The 19,404-nt window shown below is 36.7% G+C and overlaps 1 protein-coding gene across 2 annotated transcripts in view; it reads left to right on the forward strand.

The window, feature by feature from the left end:
• The window catches only part of DNAAF9 (dynein axonemal assembly factor 9), a 78,945-nt gene that overhangs the window by 24,391 nt on the left and 35,150 nt on the right, over positions 1-19,404 (forward strand). For both annotated transcript variants that reach the window (XR_013929631.1, XM_080396442.1), the window contains exons 7-20: positions 2,461-2,538; positions 4,758-4,856; positions 5,460-5,515; positions 6,651-6,786; positions 8,405-8,486; positions 9,437-9,473; positions 12,108-12,195; positions 12,610-12,686; positions 12,972-13,016; positions 13,470-13,515; positions 13,875-13,986; positions 14,865-14,935; positions 15,713-15,763; positions 16,588-16,675. Coding sequence is in view for 1 of the 2 variants with exons in the window: in XM_080396442.1 (XP_080252568.1) it covers positions 2,461-2,538; positions 4,758-4,856; positions 5,460-5,515; positions 6,651-6,786; positions 8,405-8,486; positions 9,437-9,473; positions 12,108-12,195; positions 12,610-12,686; positions 12,972-13,016; positions 13,470-13,515; positions 13,875-13,986; positions 14,865-14,935; positions 15,713-15,763; positions 16,588-16,675 (1,066 nt within the window). In the remaining variant the exon portion in view is untranslated. The remainder of the gene's footprint in view (positions 1-2,460; positions 2,539-4,757; positions 4,857-5,459; positions 5,516-6,650; positions 6,787-8,404; positions 8,487-9,436; positions 9,474-12,107; positions 12,196-12,609; positions 12,687-12,971; positions 13,017-13,469; positions 13,516-13,874; positions 13,987-14,864; positions 14,936-15,712; positions 15,764-16,587; positions 16,676-19,404) is intronic.

Consider the following 19,404-nt stretch of genomic DNA (forward strand, 5'->3'; position numbering starts at 1 on the left):
GCTGTTCTACTCTGAGAAACTTGTGTAATTTGATTCACTTATTTATTAATTATACTCGAACAGCATCTTCAGAGGACAGCTTTGTATTTATGTACTACTTTGAAACTTCTTTTATTTCATTTTCTTGGATGTCTGCCACAGAAATGCAGATGTCCTATTTTTGTAGTCACTCATCCATTTTTACAGCCAGAATGTTCTTTGTTTGACTTCTGACAACTGGAAGAAACCCAAGGAATTAATAGTACTATTGTTAAAAGTCTCATCACTTGTAGTACTGTACACACTTGCTCAAAAATCTATTATGTCAGTGCAAGTGTGCCTTTCTCTGAGCACTGTGTTCTTTCCACTGATACCTTTCCTCATGCTTTGCTTTTCTTCATTCCATCACCAGTACTGTAAATAATCTTGTTGTGTGAACCTGTCAAAACCATTAAGTACAAAGTGCAAATAGGTGAGCACCTTTGTGGAGAGGTACCTAAGTATCAGTAGCCCTTCTTAATGTCTGAAATTAGTCAATGAGGATTTGACTGTGAATTCAGGAGTTGTTTGGATCTTTATTACCCTTGCCAATTCACTTCATGAATCCATAGAGGCTTTGAGAAACTGTGTAGACCCAGCGTGGTGATATTTTCATAAAGACAGAGCCTCTCCTATTTCATTGTGGGAGTTGATGTTGCCTTTGCTATACTCTTGCAGATTTAAAAAGGAACAATGAAAATACTCGGTATGTGTTTTTAAGATTAAGTGTGTTAGCTCCAGCGGTTCAACCAGTTCCAGCTTGAGTTCTTTCTCCTTAAAGTCATAAGGGAATTACAAGTGGGAAGTGGCATTCTTATTTTTTATGTAGTTGTTTATGCATGATTATCTGTTAGGCAGCTCCTATGTGTCACAGATGGGGAGGAAAACCCAGTCTATATGAGGAAGTACGTTTGAGATCACTGTAAATGATCTATAAGTGAATACTTGTGCCATTATTAAAAGGGAGTGATCTCAATTTATTTTTAGCTCCTCAAACTGATTTTCTTCCTCTGTTGTGCATTCTGTGCTGTAAAACTTGAAAATAACCTGATGATGATAACTTACTACTTGTTTTCAGTGTTTTAAGCACAGCTGCTCTCTTAATACAGAAGTCGAAGTCAGGGTTGGTCAAGGTGCTATAATCCAGAGAACTTACTGTACTGGTAGGTGAATGGAAGTGATGTATGGGAAATCATTACTGCCATATCTAATAATATGAGCAAGTGGAATAACTGTAAAGAAGTAGTTTAAGAAAATTCCAGTCAGTGTTGCATTTTTAATGAAGTGGGTGGTGGGAAACCTTGTAAATGCAGGAATTATTCAGATACAAGTTTCCCTTAAGAATGAATATTGACTAGTGTTCTCATATGCATCATCTTAGTACTTGGAAGAAGGTACTGCGAACTGTTAGGTTAAACTATCTTAGCCTGTATTTACATTATGCTTACAGCGAGAATTGGCTGGTGCATAGGACGAGTAATTTTGGAATCTGCCGCTTTTCTTTCTTGTCTCAGAAAACTGATCTTTCCCTTGCACCAGCTGATGCTGTTCTTTGCTATTAGCACAATTCCATAGAATCATAGAATGGTTTGGGTTGGAAGGGGCCTTAAACATCATATAGTCCAACCCTCTGCCATGGGCAGGGACACCTTCTACCAGACCAGGTTGCTCCAAGCCCTGTCCAACCTGGCCTCGAGCATTTCCAGGGATGGGGCATCTACAGCTTCTCTGGGCAACCTGTGCCAGTGCTTCACGACCCTCATAGGGAAGATTTCTTCCTAAATCTTCTAAATTTCTTCTAACCTAAATCTCTGCTCTTCCAGTGTAAAGCCATTCCCCCTTGTCCTATCACTGCAGGCCCCTGTAAAAAGCCCCCCTCCAGCTTTCTTGTAGCCCCTTTAGGCACTGGGAGGTGCTCTAAGGTCTCCCTGGAGCCCTGTCTTCTCCAGGCTGAACAACCCCGACTCTCTCAGCCTGTCTTCATAGGAGAGGTGCTCCAGCCTTCTGAGCATCTTCGTGGACTCCTCTGGACTGGCTCAACAGGTCGATGTTCTTCTTGTGTTGGGGGCCCCAAAGCTGGAGGTAGCGCTGTGTGTGTGGTGTCTCACCAGAGCAGAGTAGAGGTGCAGAATCGCTTTCCTCGACCTGCTAGTCGAAAGATTGCTAGTTTGAAAAGCTTCATGAAATGATTTATTTGAAAGATGTAGGCAAAAATTTGCACCTATATCAAAGCCTTACTTGAGATGAGTCTCTGAAGCATCCAGAACACTTGCATCTGGTCAATTCTTTTGTAACCAGCATGAAACAATATTTCTGAATTCATACTTAAGGACAACTGGTAGCATGGGCAGCGTGCTGCAAGTCTGTTTGTGTGGCTTAAACCTGAATCTGTGACATTCTTCATGGTGTATTTCACAGAAATGTGTTTAAAATATTTTTCAGTTAATGGATGTCAGTGTTGATTTGTGGAAGACATACAGCAAGATGGATCCTGTTTCCTTGGAGGACTTGCTCTTTGAGGTAATGCAGGTTAAATACTCTGAATCAACTACTAGTCTGTTAGTTTAGCCCCAGAGCAAAATTGTGATTTTGTTTATTTTTAATAGTGCTTATGGACTTAATCTACTGGCTCCGCATACTGTTGTTTACAGGCTCTTTCCTTTCCTCAAATCTACCACAAAAGTCTACAAAACATTAAAACAGCTTGTCTTGGATTCCTTGAATTTCTTAATTTGCCTGAAATTCTCCTAAAGGTTTTGTAAATGGTGTGACTGTTCTTCAGGCCATATGACTGTGTACAAAGTGCAGAAAGTTGGTCTGTTGGTGTGTGTTAATCCTCCTTTTGCAGCAAGGGGGGAAAAAAAGTCCACTTCAATTTACAGCCATTCCAGGAAAAACCGCTTTCAGAACTGCTTTGTAACCACTTTAAGTGGGTAACAGTGACACTCAGTGGCTGCCCTGAAGCTTTGTGGAATATAGACATACAGTGTAAAGTGATTCCTCATTTTAATACGGTGGGCTGATCTCAGTGTTAGAGAAGAAAACAATGTTATTAGTATATATTATTTTCGTTGTTAATTTTTCATCACGTTCTAGCTTGGCAGCAAAGTGAGCTTTCAGTATGTAGTAAGTTCAGTAGTAAGTATCCTTTATTAATAAAATACTAGTAGTTCACACCAATTTGGTTGTTTCATCAACTGCTGTAATGAAAATCAAAATGTCATAACAGTTTACAAGGCTGTCAGTCTTAGTCACACTCTGATACTTCACTTCCCCCATCCTGTACAAGTGAGGTTAATGTCTGGGACTTTTCTTGTACCTGGTAAGTCTACCCTGAAACAGACTTACTTATCCTAGTTTGGAGTTTTAAACTAGAAAGTTGTTGTTAAATTGAATTCAGGTTTTCTGAATAAAATTTATAAATGCGGTTTTCATACAACTCTGCTTTTATAGAAATTGGTTATTTAAAAAAATATTTTTTTTTCTCCATGAGGATGAAGTTAAGAGCGTTTGAAGCTGGTATATATTAGCAAAAAAAAGTATATCTTTTTTGTTAATACAACTTTGATTTCAAAACCTTCTGATCTGAACTTGACCTGGGATGTAAAAAATGTTCTGTACAAAATATTGCCATGTGCCAAAAAACTGACAAAAGCAATTCCTAGCCTTTAGCTTCTATGAAAAGCTTATTTGAGACTATAGTATTCTCCAATGATACTTTCTGCATCTAAATGTAAACCTTCATTTTTAACCTCTAATACAGGCTTTATTAGTGTTTTGGAAGGCTTGTAAGGTTTCATCAATATTCATTCTCTAAATTTCATTCATTGCTGCATTAATGAAGTGGCTGAAATGAAATACTGTACAGTGCTTAGACCACTGCTAAAGTCATAGTTCTGGTTTTGCCTGTTACATATATGTGAAAAACTACAGTTCCTAAAATCAGGATGTCTCTTGTCTTCCAAGTTAGTATGTGACAAGTAACTGCAAGTAATCTTGAAGTATTTTGAAATTGCCTAGTTATGTAAGGTTCCTGCTTTGTCAGTGTGACACACTATTTTCTTTTTATTGATTTTCTGTTTTTTTTTAAGATTAATTTGAATGCAGCACTTAACTGTAGTCATCTTCCTTTTTTATTCTGCTTCAGTAAGGTGTTACTGGTGTTTCCTTTTTGCACTTTTTGTTTTTACAAATGCAGATAAAAGGATTGCCTGCTGCTTGTATACCACGAGCTTTCCAAATTCCCCACCTTGTTCCTCATTTTCTGTCCGTAAGCTTATTTAACATCAGACACAAATTGCTGCAGAACCATATACAGATTTCAAAACTGAAAATTACACCTGTCCAAGTGTTTATTTTGGAAATTTTATGGGAAACATGAGATTTGAGTTATGAGTGATCTCAAAACAGTGAACTTGGGTTAAAAACAGGGCTGGACTCTGGTCCTTTTCCCTCTCCTGCCTCTCGGCTCTCAAAGAAACTAAAAACCCAACCCACCAAAAAAACCACACACCCAAAAAAGACCCCCTAAAATGCAGCAGAAGGTCCTTACCTTCTAAATTATGTTTATTTTCTTGTATTTAAGTGTTTCATTGGGCAGGTCATTTTCTATACTGCGTAGTGAAATGTAGTCTACATTGTTCTGAAGTAATTTGTGTTCATTTAGTACAATCTGTGACATTTTTTTTCTGTGATGTAACACTTGCCTTACTAAGTAATGTTGAATCTTTTTCTTCTAGGATTTAATGATTTTTGAACACCAGTGGACCAACTTTTTTGCTAATTTTGATACTGAAATTCCCTTCATTCTGGAACTATCGGAGTCTCAGGCGGGGGAGGTATGCCTGCTTCTGTAATACTTGGAAATGCTAGCATCATCCATGCAGAAGTAGTTATTATTCAGCATTGTTTGTTTGTTTTTCTTTCTCTCTACCCCATCTCACCTTTCATGTTTGAGGAGTAGAAAAGCATTTTTAAGTTCACCACCCACCTTACCTCTACCCATATCATGATGGCTTAGGACTGCCTGGTGTAATTCAGTCAAGTGTTCACTGATAGTTGAACTTAGCTGTTTTATGCTTGCACAAAAGATCTCCATTTGTAGGTAGATTGACTTCCATTTTAGTGGAAGCTTTGTTTGGTATGTGCACTTCTGAACAAGCTGAGGTTGCATGTGTCAAATCTCAAACATAACTGATGGTAACATACAACATGGGTGAAAGTAGTGCAGTGTTTTTTCATAGTGGTTGTTGCTTTTTAAACATATATGAGACTTCATGGTGTTTGGGCTTGTTTATGGAGGTTGGAAGTAGTTATTGCGGGTTCAGGATTTTTTTCTGAGAAGGATAATTCAGGTTTATTTTTAATGATAGTGAGGACATATCATGCTTTCTGTTCATTTGCTTGTTAATAATTTTTTTTTTTTTAATTATTCTTCACAGCCTTTCAGAAGTTACTTCAGTCATGGAATGATCTCAAGCCATATAACAGATAACAGGTATTGCTCATTATTCCCTGTTAAATTGTGGTGTCACTAGTAACTTAATACATTTTTTCCCTACTTCTGATGTCATAATGTTTATAATTCTTTTTGGGACCATCTCAGCATATCACATCTTATCTTTGCATATTTAAAAAAAATGCGCAAAGGCACTTCTAGGAAGGATAAGCTGAATTTTTGTGGGATTTAATGGTGTAGTTATTAAATATACAATGTTTGAAACCATCCACCTTCTAACATGTTGAACATAATTCTAACACGATCAATTCCTTCATGGTCAGAGATCTAAACAAACTCATGAACTCATTACACAGGACAGCTATGTTTGAAAATGTTGGTCCTATTTATGTGATACTCAAAACCAACTAAAAATGAAGGTTGAATAAGTTGATGTCCTTTTGTGCGTCACAACACACACAAGACAAATGCTTAAAGCAGGGCAGTTAACCCAAAATATTAGCCAATATGAGCTGGGAAATACAGGTCAGATTTATTTCATGTCAGCATATAATTTTATCTGAGAGAGGAACTGGTTTGTTGTATGTCACAAAACCAAGCATTCTGCTGTTCTGAGCTAAACAAAGGTTGCTTAGCTACTTGAATGTCTCTGCAGATTCTTTATTTGGAGTTAAACGGTGGAGTTCAATGTCCTTTATTGTTTTCAGCATCCTATGTTGTTTGCATTTAAATAATGAAAAGAAAAACCTTGACCTCTCCAGCTGAGTCTTGGGCCCAAAGCCAGAACTAAAACCAAAATAGTTTTGTTTAATTCCAGTGTAGTCATTTCAGGGTTTTTCAAGATGGTAAACTTTAAGCTAGTCAGCTTTTCAAGGCAATTTACTTTAAAAAAAGAGGAATAAAAACCTTCTAATACCATTTGGGAAACAACCTTGAGATATGTTCTTGTATATGAAAGAAACTGTAGTCTTGTTAATTCAAGTAGTTTTTCTTTGGAACTTGGTCTTTTCAATGAGAAGCTTTCTGCAGCTGTAGTAATATATTTTTTTTTTCTTCCTACTCTTTTAGTAAGGAATTCAATAGTTGGTCTGTCAAGACTTGAAAGCTTTGATTTCATTTATTGTTTTGTGTTTTCTTCAAGTATTTTGGTAGTGATACCCTCTTCTCTCTTCAGCCCTAGCCGACAGCCCTTTGTTCTGTTTGGTAGCCACTCAACTAAGGAAAACTTGAACTCTGGTAACTTTAATTTTCCATCAGAAGGACATCTTGTTCGAAACACTGGCCTTGGTGGAAGCACTGCTAAGCATATGGTAAGGCTTTTAAGTAGTTATCTGATACTTTGAAGCAGCATATATTTTCTTCATATATTTTTTGTGCCCTTAAAATGCTTACCTTCCATGAGTTAAATGCCCAATTCTTAACATATAAACCCCCATATGTTACCTTAATAATCAGTCAAAGGAATGAGTTTCCTTTTTCTTTCTCTAAGTCATACTGTACTGATTCTTTAATCAGGGACTGCTGAATGTGTTAAATGTTTTTTCCCCTGTAGAAAGGTAACTTTATAAAATAATTGTGGTGCTGCAAATGTGTGGGGTGGGGGAGAGGGAATTTTTGTGGGGATGTTTGTCCTAGCCATAAAGGGGAAAATCTTCCTGATGATGCATATGATATACTAAACTCTGACACACAGATTTTATTTTAATCAGAGTTGTTTAGCCATTTCTTAAAAAGAAATGGGAAGACACTTTTTTTTGATAATGACTTTGCAAGTAGATGCAGGATACTTGTGTATTCAAATTTCAGTGTATGCTTCAGCAACTGAGCAGTTCATGAAACTGAAAATCTTTCTGGTGTTCAAAGAATGTTAAGATTAAGTTGTAAGATTAACTTGTTTCCATTTTCAAGTAAAAGCTTAGTTTTAAAACATATGATGAGGTCGATGGCTTGTTGCACCGCCGTGCAGGGGACGTAACTGGGGAAGCGACCCCAGGGAATTCAGATCCTCTGGCTGGCTGGGCTTGGGTGATCAAGAAGGTAACTCGCAGCGAAGGAGGAGAGGTAGTGTGCAGATTGCGTTGTGTAGTTCTCCCTGCAAGCCAATTTCTATGGGCTCTGGGAGTGTCTGTCAGTCATGCGAGTCCAGAGTCTGTGCTGCTGAGGAGATGGATGTGGTTGAGTACAGGTCATTGTGGCGTGAGCGTATGATTGAGGGAATGAGTTTATGATCTTGTCATGACAACATTTCATGTGTAGATGCTTTAGGGATGGATGGACGGACGTGGGTATTCTGGACTCTTTGCATGTGTCAGAAGCCTGAGAAAGGATTGTTTTAGCATCCCAGTGAAATCTCATCCTCCATTTGCTGCTCTGTCTAACCGTATTTCTGTAAAAACACTTCCAATTTTGTTCCCCCCCCTCCTTGTTAACATTCCCATTAAGACCATTTGAAATCTTTCAAAACGCAAGTACAATTTTATTCTGATGTACTTGCTCTATCTGTTGTCCTCAGATTCTGACGTTGTTCTTAAACAGGTGGTTTATTTACAGGTACAGGTGATACTGTTTTAATAGGGTGTCATGAAAATAGTAAATAAGACCAAGTGCAAGCATAGTTATGGGAACCTGACACACTTTCCTCTTCATGAAAAGAGCAGTTGACATAGGAAATTGAAAACACATGGTTAACGCTTATGGAAGTCAGAGCTCATCTCCTTTCCAAAGTCTTTCAACCATTCAGGTCAAGTCAAAAGTGAAATATACCTTTGAAAACGTAAGTTGCTTTTCTAAAATCCAGGTAAGTGTGTTGTACACTTCCTGTAGTATGTCAATGGTTAGAAGACTTAAGGGGAACTTAGCTTATTGTTAATTATTGCACCAATGTTTTTTACTAAGGTCTTTTTGTATCTTATTAATACTGACAACTAGGTAGTGCAGTGTGTATCTCCAAAGGGACCTCTGGCTTGTTCAAGGACCTATTTTTTTGGGACCACTCATACTCCTTTCCTGGGTAAGTATATTAAAAATCCCAAGTAGTAATTTAAGACAGTTATTCCCTTTGAAAATTTTAAATTTGTAGCGATTAAAAGATGGCTTTGATTCTTTCATGAGCATTAGTCCATGGAGTAGTAGGTACTGTGTGGTTCCACAGGCAGTACATGAAATCATGACAGAACATTGTTCTGTTACACATCCTACCTTCATGTGCAAAAATCTGTCAGTTCTGAGTGTGCAGGCCTTTTAAAATGGATAAACATTGAAGTCCACATTCCATACAGATTAGTAGAGAAACAGTCCCCAAAAATACAGTAATTTGAAGTGGTACTTGTCAGATAAGCCTGATTTTTTTTAAAAATGAAATAATTCACGACTTCTAAAAGGATGGAGAAAATTCTTTGACTTTTATCCTTTATTCTCTGGTTTGGGTCTAATATAGTGTGTTATAATAGCTGTCTTCCCTAACAAAAACCTGCCATGTGAAGTTTTTAAACAACAATTTTCTTACCCATTTTAAATGGCTGTATGAGTCTATGGATAAAGGCAGTCTCCTTAGGGTTACTATATATCTAGAAACCATATCCAGCTCAGAAAGCATTTGAAGAAAGGTGGTTGGAAGCTTGCAAAGTGGAAAGAATTATGGCATGTTTGATCTATTTGTGGTTTTTCCTGGGCATCCAGGAAAGGCCACTTTGAGAGACAGGATACCGTGTGCGTGGCATCTTTGTTCTGACCCAATGCAGCTGTTTTGGGGAGATGCAGGTTTTAGTCTTGGCTGTAGTATGTACGGGCTGTACTGATACAAGTTAATATCTGCTTTGTTCTTTAGTAAATCTGCAAAGAAACCGCAGTTATACAAAATATTGCATAAATGTCATGTGAGATATGTAGCAGAAATGTTATGCCCAAGAAGTTCTGCGTAAACACTTCTGAAAAGTGCTTAAAATTTTTGTTTTTATACAGGAAATGACAATGAGATGCACAAGCAAGCTGAACAAGTGTAAGCTGTCAGCTTTTTATTTTTCCTTAACTCTTCACACTTCCTACCTTGTGGCAGTATGTCAAAACCGCTTTTAGTCAGCAGTGGCTGTTGGCATTTGCAGAGCTACATTTTCATATTGAATAACGTGAATGTGACAAGGTTTCTAAGGCAAATCGCTCGTTGAGGTTTTCAGTGAGCCAAACTATGAATTGTTAGTTTGGCGTCCCGTCTGCTGTATAGCAAAGCATGAAAGGAAATGTTAGTAAATTTTGCTTAAATTGCAATAAAACTTTTATCTTAACACTTATTTGAATTGCTTTAGAATGTATTTGATATACACTGAGAAGGAAACTATAACTCAGTGGGAGCATGTTTCACAGAAGTGAAAGTAATTTTTACACTAGTTTGATTAAGCTAAACCATGTGTAGGATTTATAATGGTTAGTGAAAACGCCAACAGGGAACACTCAAACTTGCGAAGAAGTTTTGCTCTGTTAGAGGATAGATAAAAGTTAACTTCTGATTAGTTTTTTTTTCCAATAAGCTACAAAACTTCCACATATTGACCTTCACAAAATAAGACTGTTTATTTATGTTGATGTCCACTTCTATGCATGTTGTAGATACTTGTCAAGCTTGAAGAACATGGTAGATCATCTGCTTTGGTACTGCTCTCAATCTTGATAAACCAGACCTTTCCTCAGAGGTTTTGTCCTCCTTGCTAGTTAGGATGATTTGGGAGCCTGTTCCTGCTTCTGCAGCAGAGCAGTTTGCAAGCCTGCATGACATATTAGCAAGATATTAGAGATGTGTCAAAGGGAGGTGGTAGTGGTGTCCTTTCATGCTTAGTATTGTTGGCTTTTGGTAATTGTGATATGGTTTTCAAAGGCATAAGAGTGAGGTTACTAGACTAAGCAACATGTTTTAAATTTTTTATGCTAATGTTAACTTTGACAGGTAATTTTGCTTAGATATATGTTCCACCCAAACATACAGAATATTTCTTGTCCTGCTTCTGAAAGACTTCTTACTAAATACACTTCTAACAGATGGCTAGAGAAGTTCTAAGCGAAGCAGGGGTTAGCTGATAGAAGCAGTATTTTTTGTGAGAATTTCTTTTTCTTGGAAACGTCCCTGTATTGGATAAAATAATCTAGTTTCAACAGTAGCAGCAAAACTAGCTTTTCTAACAAACCTGACCTCATGATTTGGGAATTAGTTTGCAGTTGAGTCCTGTAACAGGTCCTTATATTTGTCAATATTTTCCAATGAAATAAAAAATGGAAAAATATGTCATGAGCACTATTTAGTCCAAATTTGGTGGTATTTAGGAAGCAGAACTGCAACCTGGAGTGCATATACTGTATAACTTTAAGTATCCCTGGGGTAAACCTTGTTGTGTTTTGGGGTTTTTTTTGTGGGTTTTGCTGTTGTTTTAAGAAAATGCCATTTTCTGTTTTTGCATTGTTAGTCTTAAGATGTTTAAATGGGAAGAAAAGTAAGGTAACAATAGTGTATTAATGTAAAGCACAGCCCACTGTGAGGTGTTTTCTTGCATATATATATGAATTTGAGTGACAATAGGAATCGTTACAAAGTTAGGAAGAATTACATGTATTTCCTGTAGCAAGCGTGTACTGAAAATATAAGTTAAATGCATGTGTTAGTACATGAAATTACATAGGAAAAAACCCTCAAAAAGTAGTAAGTTAAATTTTAAAATTTCTTACTGCTATTGAGGATGAAGTTCAAAGCCAAGCATTGGTGCATTTTGAGATTCCTCCATGTTGGGCCATGTTTGGGAGATTCAGACTTTTTTTTCCATCCTTCAGGAATGCTTTGCATATGGCTTAAATGCTGTATCTTCCTCTTTTCTCCCCCTCTTTCCTCCCTCAACATCTAGCAGTTGCAGAGGAGTAATGAGAGGAGTTAACTTTTGGGGAATTAAGATTGTTTTGTTGATCTGCTTATCTTTTTGTTCCAGTTTAGCTGGAAGACAGAAGCTCATGTTTCTTAGTTGGGCACAGGTGGGGTTTGGTGGTTGTGGGGCTTTTTTTCAATAGTTTGGGAGCTATAAATATTTCAGTAGCTGTAAGTTGCTGCTGGCTTCACCTAATCTTTGTGTATTTCTGCACTTTCAATTCCCTTTCAAGAAGGGAACCAGTCTGAGCTGTGATGTGGATGTGCTCAAAAGGTTGTGGTGACTGGTTTGTTTTAATATCTTACTTTGACTTGTTCTGGAGCATGTTAAGCAGTCTCTGTAGTTAGTTCACTCTGGTTTCCAGTTTCGCTCTTGCAGAACATGGGGCCGCCATTCTATTCTTGTTGGAATATTTAGGATGTGATCCTCAACACAACTGCAGAAAAAGTCAACAATAAAACTTTTTTTTTCCCCTTGACTGATGAAAGCAGGGATACCTTTGTGCCAAGAAGTTTTTTCCCCAAGACGTTCTGTAATTCAAGGAATCTACTTGCTCTAATTATTTTTTTTTAAACCGGAGGGTTAAATATAAAGCTATTTCTATGCTTATTTGAACAAGAACCCCTTCCACATGAGGGAGTTGTGTTATGAGAGGAAAACCTGCTCCTTTAAACAGAGGAGGAAGAAAATTCTGTCTGTCTAGTAAATGTTGTGTTTGTATTTCTCTTCAGTATGCTGTTGTCGCAAATATATACTGCTGTTGTAGAGGCTGTGCTTGCTGGCATTGAGTGCTATGCTAAAACTTCCACTGAATCCAAGGTAAATGAAGCACTGATTATGTACACTGTAATTGTTGATTTGGATTGCCTGCAATATAAGACTACATGCAAACCAAAATAATAATAATAAAAAATATTTTAGTCAACTGCATAACATCAATGAAGTTAATACTGTGGCCTCCAACCAGTCTTTCTGAATTCTGTTTAAAAAAAAAGAGAAATTTCAGAGTATATCTAATCTTACCCATCTATGATTGTTTTTCCATCTTTCATGAATTTTCCTAGCCTTATAATAAGGAAAAATCAGATATGTGAAAGGAACAATTTTTAGCCTGGTGCATCAGTGTGTTATTGTTTAGTGTATGGTCTTTTGTCTGTCTTACGGGTGCTCTTGTAGTTGCTGGGATTTGGAAGTATGGGAAAAGGTAGTTAATTCTCAATTTTCATTTTTCAGGCGAAGGAGGTAGCAGAGCAGGTGCTGATGTCTGTGTTAGATACATTTCATTTAACACAACTTAAAACTGCATTACGGTATGCATTTTCAAATACTTATTGATTGATGTATTATGTCAACATATTAGCTTCTTTTGGGGAAAAAAATGTGTCAAATGTTAATTTTAAACAACTTGCATGACTGCTGAATTCCAAAATTTCACAATGAATTCAGACTTTTAAATTAAAAAAAAAAATCCATTTTTCTTTTCCTGCTTTTTTTATTCACTTCAGCAGTTATTTTGCTTTAAATCTATTATTGCTGACTTTTTACATTTAGAAGTATAATACACATTATTCACCAGTGCAATTTCTGTTCTACAGGTCCAAAATCTCTTTTCAAATTCAGGCTGTGAATAATCACGGAAGGTTTGTGTCACTTACACTTCTTGTTATTACTTATTGGTTTTAATACAGTAAAAAGTTTATTTTTTGTATCTTGGAACTTCTGGGATATAATTGTATTTGATTATTTCAGACAGGATGTACTAAATGTTTTTGTGTATGAGACATTTAAGGATTTCCTATCTGTAATTCTGTGGAATCTTAAATATTTAAAAAAACCTAAAACAACTGGGCAGACCAATTTTATTAACTGTTAATGAGTAGAAGCAGCATGAGTCCATTAAGAGTTTCCTTTTAAAACCATGCTTTTAACTTAGTTGATATCACAGCGTTGTGTTTTTTCATCCCCATGCTGTCTAATTGACTGAAATGGCCTACACAAATAAGAATTTATTTTAAAAAACAATAGCTCTTTTGACTACTCTGAAGTTACTCAAAATGATCTAACCGTTACATTTAATTATCATATTGTTCTAGAATTACTCCATTAGATAATGAGGATAGCCTGAGTTTGATTAAAACGGTAAGTAAGCTGTTCAGTATTCTGATTATACATTTTATTAGAAAATAGAGCTCTAGTGTGTGTGTGGTGTGTGGTGTTTTTTTATGGGGCATGCTAGGGTTTTTATCTATGTGAATACAAATGTAAGGGGAGAGGTGGGATAGATTTCAAATGCTGAAACTGAGGTAAGGTTAAGATTTAACATGAAGTTAGACAGTGGATTTTGGAATAAAACATTGACATAGAGTTATGATCTCACACTTCCCACCACAATATAGAAGCAGGGTTCTAGGAGGTTTAAAATATATGCATTTTGCTGCTTCAATTGAAATGTTTCAAGTTTTGTTTTCTCATCCTTTCTGCCCAACTGATTGCTGTAGGCGTCTATGATGGTATTTGATGTTCCAGACTTGCTCACAGGAAGAGGATGCTTGGGTTCTGTTGTCTTTTCAGAGTCCTTTCTAACATCACAGATACAAGTAAAAGAAAAAGGTAACTTGTAAATTCTAACACCAGTGTTGTCATTCTGTTAGCTTTGGTGTGATGGAAGAGCAAAAGGGCTTCCAATGTAAATTGTTACTATTATCATTATGGTTTTAAGCCTTTCGGTTAATTAAAAGACCTAAATATTTTAGCTTGCTAGTAATGAATATGTTGTGTTAAGTTTCTCTAATCTCCCTGAAAAGACTTTGGGGGTTATGGCTGCCTTGTGATACAGCAGGGCTGAGGTGTAAAAAAATTCAAGTGTAGTAGTACCCTTCCTAAATTTTCTTCAGTCTTAGTGAATGTCTTCTGTTGTACAAGGAAATCTGAACAGCTATCTTCCATTGTTTTTGTGACACTCGCTTTATATGGTATGTTTTCATTTCAGTTGCTTATTTTGGGGAGAGATGAAACAAAACTAAAAAAAAGATATGGTTTTTAGAAGGCTTGATTTTGGAACACTGACATTTAAAGTACAGGTTACAGAGTAATTTAGACAAATACATATTTTCCAGATTGTTTACATATGACAAACATAGTTATTGAGGCTGCCTGAACAGTATTTATGAACTTGTGTACCCAGGCAGGCTGTGAGTTTTTAACCTTGGGAATTGGAACTTTAGGTGGGGAGGAGAGCAAAGAAAGAAGCCAGGTACTAAGACCAGAATAAAAGCAAGATTCCTTTGGTATTGTATAGCACCTCCATGTAAGTTACAGCACAAGAACGCTGGGAGCTAGTCTGCTGTGAAAGCTTCAATAAACACTAACAATTCCTTGAAGTAATGAGGAAATTTTGGTTTTTCCTGAAGAAATGTCAGGTTGTAGAAGTCACTTATTGAAGTCTGAAATATATGACTGATACGATACTAATTTGCTTTTCCCTGCAGATGGCAGCATTAATTCAGAAACGAGCCACATAGTACTGACTGCAGCTATCCCAAGATATGCTTCTTGGCTGGTTAGTACACAAAAAATTATTTGAGTTTTATTCTATACATACAGATTCACAAATGAAAGCTTTTTATAAAAGCATGGATGTACGAGGAAAAAATACGCAACTTGGGCATTGAAACAGAGTATTAATATATCTATACTATTCTTTTTAATGTGGATATGACATGAAAAATGAGTAAGTGGAACAAGGCTGGTGGTTCTATTCATAACACAAGTTCTAAATTATTTCGATTTCACCACTGCAGTTTTTTTATCTGTGTAAAGGCCTGGGTGTTTTTCAAGTACACAGTGTGACTTTTGAAAATTCTGTTTGTTGCGGGGGACTTCAGATCACTTCAACATCTGCCCCAACAGAAAGAAAGAAAGGTCTCTTTCCAGACTTCTAACATACCACACTGTGTTAGAGGTGTAATTCAAATGAACATCATGAAATTGGACAACATTATGCCTGTTGGCAATCCATACATCTTAAACACTCGAACAGTAATAAAAAATAAGACCAAATGGGATATGCTGCTTTGTGTCTATAAGATACTGGTTTAGTCTATAGAACAGTTTAATGGGGAGTATCCCCTTTAAATGTGTTTCAAGGAACTGTTTCAGTCCCATGGTAACGCAGCGTTGAAGAGCACAAAGCTGTCTTTGAAACACTGTGGTCTCAGGACTTTATCTGTGATATCTAAGGTTCTTGTTTACCTTCAGTCTTCTTTAATGCTTTTTATATAATGTTAGACTTGCTTTATCTACTAACAATACAAATGGAAACTGTCCCTGGCTACAGGTTGAAGATAGTGATGTGAAACTGTCTGAAAAGGCACAGCATATATTGAAGGTAAAATTAAATGTTTTTGTTAAACTATGGAAGTTACACTTTCAAGAACCAGTATTAAAAAAAAGCTGCTAGCAAAACTGGCTTTTATGGTGTTTGTTACTCCTCTGCTACAAAAGACTTGCCTGTTCTACCCGGTCTCTTTCCAACTTTGACCTACAAAAAAAGAAAATACATTGTATGTAAAAGTTTGAGGTTTTCTTTATTTCAAAGAACTACGAAACCCAAGAGCAAAAAGTGTTCTATTAAAGCTACAATTTCATGGAAGTCTCACTAAATATTACCCATGGAGCTTATGTGTTTCAAAAAGCCCCCAAAGCTCAATGCCACTCTACATGCAACTTTCTTTATAACTTAATTAGCATGCTAAATGTCTAAAGGAAAACACTTTAAGCACTATGAAAAAGAAAATAATTTGGGATCTGGGAACATCTTAAACCACATGAGTTTCACATTTGTGGTTTAATTTGTGGTTACCAGAAATCTTCATTATAAATAAATTTATTTTCCTGTAATATACTTTTAGTTCACTAGATTGGCAATCTAAAAACAAAAAGCTATGCCTTGTGGTTGTGACAATAACTTGTAACTGAATAGCTGCTGGCAAAACCAAAATGGGGGTAAGGGCTTTTAAAAATTATACTCTTGACATGTGCTGTCATTCACTAGTTCTTCTGTATCAATGCAGTTTAAAAATTTTTTACAAATTCTGACAGATGCCGTTTCAAAAAATCTTTTCTCTTGAGGTACAATTGTGAGAAAATATTCTTGCCTGGATTAGTCCTTGGTCCACTCTGAGGTACTACTGTTTGTTTTTTCCTGTTTAGGAAGACAAATCTGTTCTGGGCACTTTACTCACTGGAGGTGATGGAGCATATATTTATTCTAGTAATCCACAGGCCACTCCTGCAGAAGGTGAGATATGGGGTTTGTTTTTTTTTTTGGAAAATTGTTTATAGAGTTGTTGCACTTTTTCTTGTTCTGGTGGTTTTGGTGGTTGGTTGTGGTATTTTTAGATGTAAGAGGTGTGTGCATTTTCTGGGATTCACACATTTGGTAAGCCTACCTGTACCATTGTCTTTAACCTTTCTTTCCATTTACCTTTAGAGCTCTCTTGTTAAACTCCACGTCTTTGTTTTTTGTCCCCAATCTCTGCTTGAAACTCCGAGTCCTAGAAGAAGGATTCCTTTCAGAGCCATAGGCTTGCTTTTGAGGGATGTGGGACTCTTACAAGGATTGACAATGAGGCTTTGTAGACCTGGGAGATGGCTTTTTTTCCCGTAGTTAACGTTCAAAAGCATGCACAAACTTGCTGCTTCTGTCCTTAATAGATGATGTGCCGTATGTGTTCTGCCTTTTCTGTGTCTATATGAATATTAGGTTGGAAAGATTGGGCGTTACAGTAGTGACAGGATGCCATGGGCTCCCAGCTCAAGAAGCGAAGGCACATATATGCCTTTCGGGCAATGCGATACGCTGCCTGTGGTGTAGAAGGGGATTGGAATGATCTGCCTCTGAATTTATTTACAGCCTTGTGTTCTTCACTCCTGCTGAACATCCTCCTGGAGCTGTTCCAGGTTTTTGCCATTGTCATTTTCACTCAAACTTCAATGCTTGTTAGCATAGATGCTCACCGTATTACAGACAGAGGCTGGATCTTGGTCCTTTTCAGGTTCAGTCAAGTTACTGCTTTCTGATGCAAGATTACTAGCAACAGTCTTAGATCGTGCCTCCTCTTTTGGTACCTTGGTACCTTGTCCTTCAGGAATCTAAGTCACATGAATATCCCAGTAACGTGACTACAGACAATTTGGGAGGACTGTCGGGAGGGGTTTCCCTTGCTCCACGGCCTTGCATTAACGTGCCTTGCGTAGCCTTGAACCAGCAGATACTTCTTAAGGCATAGCATTTTTATATTCCACGGTAAAGAGAAGGTACTGTTGTCACAATACTGATGTACAACAGAAGATAACTAATATTGGACATCTGAGTGCTTAGTATAAGCTGACAGTCTTCAGAGGAAAATCTTTAGCTTTATTGTTTTTGTAGTTATGCAATGTAGTGTTGAGGATAAATAAAGATGTACAAGGAAGCTAAACAGCAACTTTCACATAGCTGAATTTGCTTTTGCTCTAGTTGAACAGACTTGAAAGAAAGAAGGTTAATGCAGAATAACAGATTTAGCTATTTTGCAATACGGTGCTGTGGGCCCATGTTCACTCAGTAAATAACTAGAGAATGGTGATTTAAAAAAAAAATTATTTTATTTCGGCTTTGTGAAAACTGGCTGTGTACACCCCAGTGGAGCAATCTACTTTTCCCATCATTTGGGGAGACTTGTGAAGTTAAACGTTTTGATAACTCTTGGGATGAAGAGTTATAAGTAGGTGATACAAGGACTATTACATAACACTTCAACAAGCAAGACATTTTCTTAGCTTTCAATTGAAAAGGAACTTGATCTCATTCTGTTTCATGTACACTGCAAGACAGTTTGCTGTGCTCTAATTTGGGCTCTACTGAGGTTGCAGCTATGTAGTCTGGCACGATTAGGTGCAAAGGGTGCTGTGAGATAGGCATTCAGCTCTCATCACTTATATCTTAATGTAGTAAGGTATACATTTGTGATTAAAATGCATCAGAAAAGTTCAGGCTGCTAAAGCTTTTCCTCTGTATGCTAATTAATACACCTGCTGTGTTACAGGTTGTTGTAGGATGAACTTAACTGAGTCAGTCAATCTTGACAACTAAACTCTTGTGATTAATAACTTGTGGAAAATTTAAAAGTAGTATATCAGGTTGTTCTTGATATAATTCACTGACTTCCATGTTAAAGGAAGCTGTTGCAGTTTGGATTAAATAATATTCTTTTTGGCTTGCTTTTCTGTTACAAAAAACGTAAAATCTTCGACTTCCTTTCTTCCTCTGTTGATGCATTCTCTGAAGTGTGATACTCTGTGAGATTTGACAGAAATGTTCTTCAGGTGTTACATTTTGCATTTTTCTTCCTCAACCATTCAAAAGAAGGCACCTACCTGTGCTGTGGCTTCGATTTTGTGAGCTCTGGAAGCATCAGCAAAGAACATCTTGTACATGTAAATCTCTGCATCTGTGTAATTATGTATGGCTTTGTAGCCGTTCTACTTGCTCTGAATTTGGACCTTGATTTTGTGATTGTAGTGTTTCCCAGTTTAACAGTAGCTGTCTCTCCAGTGCAATTTCTCTGTTAACTGGTTTAGACTGAAGCTTTACTTATGTTCACACTTAGCCTATATATAATTTTAGGTAACTGTTGAAATTGCATATCTAGCATGGTGATTTGATTTTGTTTCAAGCTCTTTTAGTAAAATGAAGACTTAATACTGAACAATTTTGAAGCTATTGTTCTAAGTTGCTGTTTCAAGAGGAAAATGTCTTGGGTTCTTTATTATTTTGTCCAAGCATTGTTTGGTAGGTTGAGCTAGATGTGCAGTCATGTTTAAATGAATGTTTTAGTTACGTTGCTGCTTGGCTTTGCTTTTTTTAAAACACAACTCTGAGTAATGATGGCTTTTTTCTTTTGTGTCTCTTTTTTTTTTTTGTGGGTTTTTATTTGTTTGTTTATTTTGTTTTGTTTTCTTTAAAGAAAATATTTAACCTTCTCC

This window comes from Falco punctatus, assembly GCF_963210335.1.
Source record: "Falco punctatus genome assembly, chromosome: 1".
NCBI classification, from domain to species: Eukaryota; Metazoa; Chordata; class Aves; order Falconiformes; family Falconidae; genus Falco; species Falco punctatus.